Here is a 12081-nt window from a genome sequence, read left to right as displayed (position 1 = left end):
GCATGAGCTATCACACCTGGCCCATATTTAAATTTATATGCTGTATATTTGCATGCTCAATAAGTGTCAGTGACATAAACTACATATGACAAACACTTGTAATCACTACATCTACCAAAAATGTACTCTGTACTTTATTTCCCCTCAAATTATTGGTATTTCTAAAAGGCCTAAAAGACATTTACAAACAGATACAGCTAATGAGTAAGAAAAAAAAGTCTCTCCTACCGATTTTCTAGCAACCCTGATCTAAGAGGTGTTGATGCAGATGTCAAAGAAGGAATCGTCCGAGTAACAGCTATTCCACTTCCTGCTACAGTCTTAATCGATCCTCTACCCGGATTACCAAGAACTTTTCGAAATGGAATATCATCTTTAGTTTCCAAACTTCCTCTTTTCGCAGAAGCCTGTAAAAATAAAGTTTGAGATAGTTAAATCTTCAAATTCACTGAAATACTTTTAGAACAATGATTCTCCAATGGAAAGGTTTAAAAAATACAAATGGAGCCAGGTGCAGTGGCTCATGTCTGTAATCCCAGAAGGCCAAGGCAGGAGGATCACTTGAGTTCCACAGTTTGAGGTTATAGTGAGCTATGACTGTACCACTGCAATCTAGCCTAGGCGACAGAGCAAGACCCTACCTCTAAAAAAAGGAAAACATACAAATGGAGATATATCTCTAGAGATTCTATTCCAGTTGGTCTGGGGTAAGGTTCATTCATCAGGTTTTTTGTTGTTGTTGTTGTTTTTAAAAGCACTCAGGTGATTCTAATGTACAGTCAGTGTGAAAACTGAGCTTGACACTTATTTTCCTATGGCATTCTTATAAACTTAAAAACTCCACAGCACACCTGGAGAGGAGGCAAGAACACTGCTTTGAATTACTAACAAAAAATAAAAATAAAAAAGACACACAAAGACATGGCTCTAGTGATCAGCATGAGAACTGATCTTTGGAGAAAAAAAAATATCCAATTATGATTATGACAAGTTAAGAAAAAGCGACAGTGACATTTGGTTGCCACAACTTAAATGCCAACAAAACAGTCATATGACTCTTGAGGGGGTTCTAGTTTGGAGGAATGAAACATATGATAGGGAGAAGGAAGGTGACATAGAGTTCACTGTGAGGATGAGTCAAAGAGTCTACCCTTAAGACATAGCAAGAACACTCAAAGAGAATACGGCAATGTAAGCATTAGTTGGGAAATAGAGCTTTACATGAACACTCTGCCAGTTAAGTTTTATATCTCTACATTAAGAGCTATGTGATTTTTCTATGGAAGTTATGTCCCATTACTTTTGTTTTACAGAATTACAATCTTAGGATAGGAAATTTTAAAACTTCTAAAGTCATCCGAATGAATACTTCAAAAAGTTAAATTTATTTTCAAATGAGTGACACATTCTCAAGGTTTACAAATCAAAGTAATATTAAAAGCCACAGACCAATGGCAAGTCTCACTATCCCCATCCATTACTCAGTTCTTCCACTTCTCCTTTTCCCACTAATTCTTCCCTTGTTCTGTTATGCAAATACAAATCAATATTTTACTTTTTGTTATACAAACACTAGCATACTACATGTCCACTGTTTTGCAACTTTTTCAGAATTTTGAACATTATCCCATCCCATAATAACATATGTATATATATATTACATATATATTTAAGATAGAGTCTTACTCTGTCACCCAGGCTGGAGTGCAGTGGCACAATCACTGCTTCCTGCAGCCTCGACTTTCCAGGCTCAGGTGATTCTCCCACCCCAGTCTTCGAAGTAGCTGGGACTACAGGTGCACACCACCATGCCCAGCTAATTTATGTATTTTTTGTAGAGACAGAGTTTCACGTGTTGCCCAGGCTGGTCTCAAACTCCTGGGCTCAAGGAATCTGCCCACGTCAGCCTCCCAAAGTACTGGGATTATAGGAGTGAGCCACCACGCCTGGCCGCATAGTAAGAAATATCTTACATCAAAACCTATTATATATATGTATAAATAAAACAAAATAAAACTTTGAAAAATCAGTATTTATCCTTAATATGTACAATATGCTCTATTATTTTCTATTCTACTTTTAAATTTTATTAGTCATGACCCACAAAATTGAATTTATGACTTCACTAATGGGAATTATTACTTGTGAAAGCATAAATACTTGCTTCTACTGTATGTGTTAACACTTATGCATTTAAATAATATTTCAACAATTTAAATTCCTACCAAGGAATGTATGAATCTCAAAATAATTATGCTCACTGAGGGAAGCCAGACCCTGCCCTCCCAATATTACACATTCATTCCATTTATGTAAAACTCCAGAAATTACAACCTAATCTATAGTGGGAAAAAACGTATCAGTGGTTGCTTCTGGATAGGGATCAGAGGGAAGGATTACTAAGGAGAATAAGAAAACTCAAGAGTTATGGTTATGTTCACTATGTTGATTATGATGATGATTTTAAGGATATATGTAAGTCAAAATATATCAAACTGTACTTTAAATATATACAACGGGCCGGGCACGGTGGCTCAAGCCTGTAATCCCAGAACTTTGGGAGGCCGAGACGGGCAGATCACGAGGTCAGGAGATCGAGACCATCCTGGCTAACACGGTGAAACCCCATCTCTACTAAAAAAATACAAAAAAAAAAACTAGCCGGGCGTGGTGGCAGGCGCCTGTAGTCCCAGCTACTCCGGAGGCTAAGGCGAGAGAATGGCGTAAACCCGGGAGGCGGAGCTTGCAGTGAACTGAGATCCGGCCACTGCACTCCAGCCTGGGCAACAGAGCGAGACTCCGTCTCAAAAAAAAAATATATATATATACAACTTACTGCATGTCAATTATATCTCAATAAAAATGTCCCCCCAAAATCTAACCTATAAAAAGAACCTGACAAAAATGAAATCTTATTCACTGCTTAGTCCAATAAATGGACTAAATGATCACCTCTTTGCATAGCCAAAGAGAATTCATAAATTTACTTACAAAAGAGCTTCAAAGTTCTCTTACTCTATGGTTTGGGTTTGCTAAAATGATACACTTCAGGTATGCAGAAATACCCTTGATAGTCTACGACTATCTTTTCTTTTTTTTTAGACGGAGTCTTGCTCTGTTGCCCAGGCTGGAGTGAGATGGCACGAGCTCAGCTCATTGCAACCTCCACCTCCTGGCTTCAAGCAATTCTCCTACCTCAGCCTCCCGAGTAGCTAGAATTACAGGTATGTGCCACCACACCTGGCTAATTTTTGTATTTTTAGTAGAGACAGGGTTTCACCATGTTGGCCAGGCTGGTCTGAAACTCCTGACCTCAAGTGATCCACCCACCTTGGCCTCCCAAGTGCTGGGATTATAGGCATGAGCCACTGTGCCTGGCCAACTATCATTTTTTCAAAATGCTAAAAAGATTCAAATGAACATACCTGATTGTCTGAGTAAGAAAGTTGCCTGCTGGTTTCCTTCTGTGAGGTCCTGCTGCCCAGAATGGCTCCAAAACTACCAGACCCCTGAGAAGGTTTCACGGCTGGTGACCAAAAACAAAAATTTTTTTAAATCCCCAAATCACTCACCTTAACAAAAGATTTATCATTTTATTTTATGTAATATTGAAGAAATGGAAGAAACAGCAGGAAAAAAAGAAAACAAATCAAAGTGCCTATCAACCAATTCTTTCTGACAGAATACACACCTTACATAGAAACTAAAATTTAGAGCAAGAATCTAAAGCAAAAAAATTAAATAATACACACACCTGAAAACATTTAATACGATAAAATTTACAAAGCAAAAAAAAAGCTAGAATAAACATCTGGTAATTATATTAATAACACTATGGAAAAGTCATTGTGTACTGACAACATGAACACTGACACTGGATGTCAGAAACAGTGACAGGTGTATCTCCGATAACATATACTCCAAAACATTCTCTACAAGTAAGTTTATCCAGCAGAATAAATGGCTTCTATTCTGAAGAAACTAATGGTAGTTCAAAGAACATTCGAGGTATTGTATAAATATGAATTTGCATATACTTTTAAAAATTTTATACTTTAATTTGGTTAGCCAATTTCCGACTGATGACCATTTGAAATGTTTTAATTTTTCAAAGTTGCAAACAATGCTTAACATCCTTTCATAAATCTTTTGTGGGATAAACTCCTTATAATAAGAATTACTGAGAGAACATACAATTTTAAACTAAACCAACATCATTACATCATTACATAGTTCTCAAAACAAAACAAAACAAAACAAAAACCTCTATGCTTCTACCAAGTATATGAGAGTATCTTGCTTCCCCTCACATTGCTACCAATGTGGTAGTGAGAATTTGAGTCTGGTGAAGTTGATAATTTTTTCATGTCTAAGGGCCGTCTGTTTTGCTTCCTGAATTCTCTATTTGCAGTTTTTGTCAATTTCTCTACTGTTTTTTTTTTTATTGATTTGCAAAATAGGTCTTTGTATAATATATTAGTAATATTAACTTTGTCACTCTGGCTACGATTTTCTTCATTTGTCTTTTGTTCCTTGCTAGAGAGACTGTCTAATTTTTTAACACAAGTTTTCAAACTTTCTCCTTTATTAATTCTAGCTTTTATGTAATACCCGAAAAGTCTTTTCCATCCAGAGATTATGTTGAAAGTATTTTTTACAATACTTTTTTTACATTCAAATCTTTGGTCACTGTGAAATAAAAGGAGATAATAAGGATCCAAGTGTATTATCTTCCTAAATGGTTACTTGTCTTGTTTATAGATAACACTTTATCAAATATTAGTCTTTTGTCCACTGGTTTGAAATGGCATGCTTATATTAAACGCTTTATACTGTTCAAAGTATTTTTAGGCCGGGCACGGTGGCTCAAGCCTATAATCCCAGCACTTTGGGAGGCCGAGATGGGAGGATCACGAGGTCAGGAGATCAAGACCATCCTGGCTAACACGGTGAAACCCCGTCTCTACTAAAATACAAAAAATTAGCCGGGCGTGGTGGCGGGCACCTGTAGTCCCAGCTACTCGGAAGGCTGAGGCAGGAGAATGGCGTAAACCCGGAAGGCGGAGCTTGCAGTGAGCTGAGATCCGGCCACTGCACTCCAGCCTGGGCGACAGAGCGAGACTCCGTCTCAAAAAAAAAAAAACCAAAGTATTTTCATATTCATTATTTTACTCTAGTCTCTGCAAAGTATATATCACTTTTGGGCAGCTAAAGCAACTAAACCCGATATTAAAATGACTTGCCCAAGATCACAGAATGAATTAAGAGTTAAGCCCACAGCTAGCTATTTTAATAATACCAATGACTTACCGAATGCCTAGCATAAGGAAGTCATACTTTACATTTATGAGCTCTCACTCTTTAAGAAGCCCTGAAATCAAGGTTTCTTTTTTTTTTTTTTGAGACGGAGTATTGCTGTGTCGCCCAGGCTGGAGTGCAGTGGCCGGATCTCGGCTCACTGCAAGCTCCGCCTCCCGGGTTCACGCCATTCTCCTGCCTCAGCCTCCCGAGTAGCTGGGACTACAGGCGCCCGCCACCTCGCCTGGCTAGTTTTTTGTATTTTTTAGTAGAGACAGGGTTTCGCCGTGTTAGCCAGGATGGTCTCGATCTCCTGACCTCGTGATCCGCCCGCCTTGGCCTCCCAAAGTGCTGGCATTACAGGCTTGAGCCACCATGCCCGGCCAAGGTGATACTTTCATGTTAGAGATTAGGAAATTAAAACTCAGTCATTAAGTGACTTACCTAAAACCACACAGAAATAACAGGCAGAGCTAGAATATCAACCTAAATCTATTTATGGCCAAAGCCTGTATTTTTTCATTATGCTATGTTGTTCAAAATTGGGTCCCCCGACACTATATTGTGCTTTCCACTCCAATGTATTTGAAGACGTGCTTTTCTTACACATATCAATTGTTAAAACTAGTGATTCCATTAATATGGGTATGATGAAATAAAACCTTTAAAAGAGATATAAACTAGCCTCTGACATACTCTAATAATTTTAAATAGTATTCAATTTCTTGACCTTTTTTTTTTTTTGAGATGGTCTTGCTCTGTAGCCCAGGCTGGAGAGCAGTGGCACGATCTCAGCTCACTGTAACCTCTGCCTCCCGGGTTCACGTCATTCTCCTGCCTCAGCCTCCTGAGTAGCTGGGACTACAGGCACCCGCCACCATGCCCGGCTAATTTTTTGTAATTTTAGTAGAGATGGGTTTCACTGTGTTAGCCAGGATGGTCTCGATCTCCTGACCTCATGATCTGCTCGCCTCGGCCTCCCAAAGTGCTGGGATTACAGGTGTGAGCAACTGCGCCCGGCCTCAATTTCTTGATTCTAAAATTCAATAGTTTAGTAAATTGATATAGCTCCAATTTGGTGGCATGAACACATAATGAGTAGGTACTAAATGGCAAACAACCATAAAAAGCTTTTATTTTACAAGAATACGGTGTCGAATGGAGACACTAATTAAAGGAAGCACTGCTACACCTTCATTTTCTGATGTTTTTAATGTGTCATATTTAAGTCGAAAAAATTCAAGTTTGTCAACTATAAAATATAAGTAACAGTAAAATGTTGAAGATGACAGAACTCAAGACTAATGTAATAGTGGAGAACTCATTTTAAGCAACAGATTTTTTCCTAAAAAGATGGCTGTAGGGCCAGGCAGTGGCTCACGCCTATAATCCCAGCACTTTGGAAGGCCAAAGAAGATCAATCGCTTGGGCCCAGGAGTTCGGTAACAGCCTGGGCAACATACTGGAATCTTGCTACTGTACTTCAACCTGGGTGACAGAGAGAGACACTGTCTCAAAAAGAAAGAAAAAAGAAAAGAAAAGAAAAAGCGCCTGTAAAGGCATTAAAAGAAAAAAAAACACTATTTTAAATGAAAGGGATTAGAGGGGGCAGAGGAACCTGATCATACCATGTGATTTTTTTTACAGGACTCATTTTCCACAGCAAGAGTAAAACTTCAGAATAATTTTCATAAACAGGCAAGTGTCTAAGATTTATGCAACAAGGTAACTTTTCCCAACTGTAATTTAAATTCTCCTCCCTGGTGGAGGTTGCAGTGAGCTGAGATCACGCCACTGGACTCCAGCCTAGGTGTCAGAGCAAGACTCAATCTAAAAAAAAAAAAAAAAAAAAACCTGCTCCTTTTTCTAACTGTATTCTTTTGTGGAATCTACATATAAGATCAAGTCATCTGCAAACACAAGTAATTTTACTTCTTCCTATCCAATTTGGATGCCTGTTATTTCCTTTTCTTGCCTAAAGGCTCTGGCTAAGACTTCTAGTACTATGTTAAATAGAAGTGGCAAGAGGAGGTATTCCTGCCTTGCTAAGATCTTAGAGGAAACATTTCCAGTTTTTCACCCCTAAGTATGATGTTAACTTTAAGTTTTTGCATATGACCTTTATTGCGCTAAGTCGTTTCCTTCTACTCCTAGTTTGTTGAGTGTTTTTATCACGGAAGAGTGTTGGATTTTGTCAATGTTTTCATCTGCAACAATATAGATGATCATGTGGTTTTCGTCCTTCATTCTGTCAAGAATGAGGTATTACATAGATTGATTTTCATATAGTGAACTATCTTTGAATTTCAGGAATAAATCCTACTTGCTCATGATGTATAATCCTTTTAATACGCTGATGAATTCAATTGAATACTGGCCTGTAGTATAGTCATATTCTTGTAAAACTACTAACGTTAGACCCTGGGATGATTTGTACTCACCTGCAGGAAGTCTGTTTTGATGGACTGCATCTAGAAACAACCTCATTTCCTCTGCATCCTTACTTGGTACTTTGTCAATAGACAAGAAGCTGTTATCTTGTAGAGTTAACATTAGGCGGCTTTGTTTTGCTCCACTGGGTCGAAGCACCACATTTTTAATGTTATGACTTAGCTAATCAAGACAAAAGGAAAATTATCATAAAAAATGTATGATAACTAAGTACACCAATCTGTATAATAAACACTAAACTTTATACTTTCCAAGCTACATTTATCACTCTTCCCCACAGTAATTTAATTTTTTTCAACCAAAAGAAGTTCCCATTTCTTGATACATTTAAATTAAATATTTACCTTTTAGAGATGCAAACACATGCAATAAGCCCTTAATTATACAGAGATCTTGCACCAAGGGTAATAGAGAAGGAAAAACAAAGAATTTTTTTTTTAAAAGCCCTTAATGAATGTTGTCAATAGGTTCTTGGTACTAAATGGCAAACAACCATGAAAACTTTTTATTCTCTAAGAATAGTGTGTCAAATGGAGGTATTAATTAAAGGTAGCACTGCTACCCTTCATTTTCTGATGTTTTTAATGTGTTATAAACATTAAGCAAAAGAACATACAGCCAGTCCTCAAATAACATCATTTCCTTCATTATAATGTTGATGAGGAAAAAAAATTAGTTTCATTATCCATAGTTTCACTTCAAGTCACAGTTTTCAAGAACCAACTGACAACATAAAATGTGGACTTACTCTTCTATTAAAATTAATTTTACGGAACAATCCTAGAACTCTTGATCTCATGGTGGGGAATACCTTATTTTAAAATATAGTTATAGAGGATAAAAACTACTGCGTTAACACATTTCAGAACCTTGGATGGTTACACTATCACCAGTTTAGAAAACCCAATGGAAGTAGAAAGCCAGGTGCCATGGCTCATGCCTGAAATCCCAGCACTTTGGCAGGCCGAGGCAGGCAGATCACCTGACGTCAGGAGTTCAACACCAGCCTGGTCAATATGGCGAAATCCCATCTCTACTAAAAAGACAAAAAGTAGCCAGGCATCGTGGAGTGCACCTGTAGTCCCAGCTACTCGGGAGGCTGAGGCAGGAAAATAGCTTGAACCCAGGAAGTGGAGGCTGCATTGAGTTGAGAGCGTGCCCCTGCACTCCAGCCTGGATGACACAGCAAAACTTTGTCTCAAAAAAAAAAAAAAAAAAAAAATTGGAGTAGAATCTTTGTCTTTTGCTAAACAAAAGTTTGTAAGATATTTGGCAAATTATTTGGGTAGCTTCAATGTAAAAGATATTATTCCAAGCAATTAAATAATCCTCAAAAGAATTCCAAACTTTCAAAACCATCAAAATAAACCTTTACCAATATAGCACACCTTTTATTTTTCTTTTTTAACTAAGAAAACTCACTTAAGTTTCATTCAAAGATCACATGTACCTGGAAACTCTTAACTTACTTGTCTCTCCACAGAACTGGTTCAATAATTCATCTTAGACTCTACCAGACTTTGGAAATGTGCTATGAAGTGATAACTTTTATTTTCTCTTAAATGAAATTTTTCCAAGGCTAAATTAGTAAATCTTACAGCTTCTTCATTATCTAAATAATTTCTGCCAGTCAGGCAGTCTTATTCTCTAATATTCTCAGCAGACATACATCAAGGTTTCTAAACTGCCTTTTGCTGAAGATATGTCCTCTGAAAAGCATAAACAAAGAACTAATAATATATTTCAGAGTTTTTTTAAAACTAGAGAAAATTGACTTTTGTCAGTTATTAGATAAGAATGAAAAACAATTTTGCCTATTTATATTCAAATTTTAAATTATATATGCATTTTTAGCATCAAAGTAGGTCTTAAAATTATGTCCTTGAGTGGAAATTCTCTAGGAAAACACAATAATTTGTTTTAAATGCTTTTAACTCCAAAATACTTAAATAAGCGTTTAGCATGCAAAAGGAAAATAGGTAACATTAAAGGCATTATTTCAGTCAATTTACCACTTTTTAAAAATTAAATATACAAAGTTTGTTCATTAACAAACAAGATGAGAATCTTCTTGAACTTCAACCCTTCACCAACTGAAAAGCCCATCCAGTCCCGCTATTTCAGTAACAATTCATATGGTAACGACACACAATTCTTCCTCTATCTTAAGCCCAGACCTCTGTTGGAGCTCCAGTCCTATTTACCTTCTGAATGCTTGACACCTCAGATAACTCATCTCTCCCAATCCTCACACCACAATTCTTCCCCTCTGCTCCCTATCACAGAAGACATAAAAGGGACTGCCATCCACTTAAACCTTGAGACTCTCCCCAGATAATTTTCTCCCACACCTCCCAAATCTTACAACTTAAATCTTCTTGAAATCTCTTCAGATCTATCCGTTTCCCTTTTTGCTTATTCCACTCCCTTTTCTTACTTTCATTCCTCATCTAAACTCCCATAATAACCTCTTATATGTCCTTCTTATTCTCCCACTATTACCTGAAATAAAGTCATCTGCCTAACCCCAAAGAAATGTGAATTTCAGATTCTTGGCTCCTTAGAACTTCTGCTCCCCTTATGACAAACAAGAAACATCAATATCTGGTTCCTACCTAGCTCTTCAGTCTTATTTCTGTCACTCACTCCTCAGCATCCATATATTTCAAAAATAACTTTCTAGTTCCCTGAGTGCCGATTCACATTTCACGTATTTGTCCACATACAGAAATCACTTCCACTTTGGCCAGAAAATTCAGGGTTAAAGAAAAAAAAATCACTTCTACTTTTACTACTTTTGGCAAACTTCTATCTATCCTTTGAATCCTCAGAGTGCAAACGGCTTGGTTTCCTGCTTTCAGGATCTTTGTAATATTTTTACAGCTAAAAATGTATCTGGTTACTCTTTTTTTTGAGATGGAGTTTCGCTCTTGTTGCCCATGTTGGAATACAATGGTGCGATTTCAGCTCACTGCAACCTCCACCTCCCAGGTTCAAGCTATTCTCCTGCCTCAGCCTCCTGAGTAGCTGGGAATACAGATGCCCACGACCGTGCCTGCTAATTTTTGTATTTTTAGTAAAGACAGGGTTTCACCACGTTGGCCATGCTGGTCTCGAACTCCTGACCTCAGGTGATCTGCCCACCTCGGCCTCCCAAAGTGCTGGGATTATAGGCGTGAGCCATCATGCCCAGCCTATCTGGTTACTCTTAAGTTTGAAGGAAATGATGTCTCATTCAGCTCTGTATTCTTACCACCCCCCACCCCCAACCACTCTGTTTCTTTTTCAGACAGGAGCTTGCTTTGTCACCCAGGCTGGAGCGTGGTGGCACAATCACAGCCCACTACAGCCTCAAGCTCCCAGGCTCAAGCCATCTTCCCACCTCAACCTTCTAAGTAGCTGGGACTACAGGTACGTGCCAACATGCTTGGTTATTTGTTTCTGATTTTATTTTTTGTAGAGACAGGGTCTCACCATGTTGCCCAGGCTGGTCTTGGACTCCTGGGCTCAAGCAATCCTCCTGCCACAGCCTCCCAAAGTGCTGGGATTACAGGCATGAGCCACCACGCCCAACCATCCCTTAGCACAATATCCATAGCAGTAACCTGTACATGGTTAACAAATGAACGCTGAACATAAACTGATCTAGAACTGAGATAAGGCTGAAGTCACAGGTAAAACCATCATGTTCCTAAAGATCTGTGTTTGGTTAAACATTTGAATATTTACTCACTGCCAAACTGGGCTGAGGATTGAAAAGAAAAGAGTCTGTATTTGCAAAAAACCCTTTCTTTTGATGAGGCGAGCAATTAGCAGATATATGCATGTGACAAACTATATTTCCATCACCACCTCCATCTTATTTAAGTCTATCTTTGATACACGAAATCACAGGCAATCTATTTTTACAATTCAAAAGCAGAGACAAATAGAAATTTTATCTAAGATCAGGTTCTCAAGCATAAAGTTATATATTGTTTTTCAATAGAATATTTTAGAACGGATATTACACTTTTGTATAATCTAATTTAAAAATATAAGATCTTGGCCAGGCGCAGTGGCTCACCGCTGTAATCCCAGCACTTTGGGGGACCGAGGTGGGCGGATCATGAGGTCAAGAGATCGAGACCATCCTGGCTAACACAGTGAAACTCCATCTCTACTAAAAATACAAAAAATTAGCCAGGCATAGTGGCAGGCGCCTGTAGTCCCAGCTACTCAGGAGGCTGAGGCAGGAGGATGGTGTGAACCCAGGAGGCAGAGCTTGCTGTGAGCCGAGATCTCACCACTGCACTCCAGCCTGGGCAATAGAGCGAGACTCTGTTTCAAAAA

The 12081-nt window shown here is 38.2% G+C and overlaps 1 protein-coding gene across 4 annotated transcripts in view; it reads right to left on the bottom strand.

The window, feature by feature from the left end:
- USP37 (ubiquitin specific peptidase 37) overlaps positions 1–12081 on the bottom strand; it is a 131730-nt gene that overhangs the window by 108338 nt on the left and 11311 nt on the right. For all 4 annotated transcript variants that reach the window (XM_017856809.1, XM_017856812.1, XM_017856811.1 and 1 more), the window contains 3 exons: positions 7740–7911; positions 3426–3526; positions 229–407 (listed from right to left, as the gene is read on the bottom strand). In XM_017856809.1, coding sequence (XP_017712298.1) covers positions 229–407; positions 3426–3526; positions 7740–7911 — 452 coding nt within the window. The remainder of the gene's footprint in view (positions 1–228; positions 408–3425; positions 3527–7739; positions 7912–12081) is intronic.

This window comes from Rhinopithecus bieti, unplaced genomic scaffold, assembly GCF_001698545.2.
Source record: "Rhinopithecus bieti isolate Rb0 unplaced genomic scaffold, ASM169854v2 scaffold_42532, whole genome shotgun sequence".
NCBI classification, from domain to species: Eukaryota; Metazoa; Chordata; class Mammalia; order Primates; family Cercopithecidae; genus Rhinopithecus; species Rhinopithecus bieti.
This window is presented reverse-complemented; position numbering and strand designations above follow the sequence as displayed.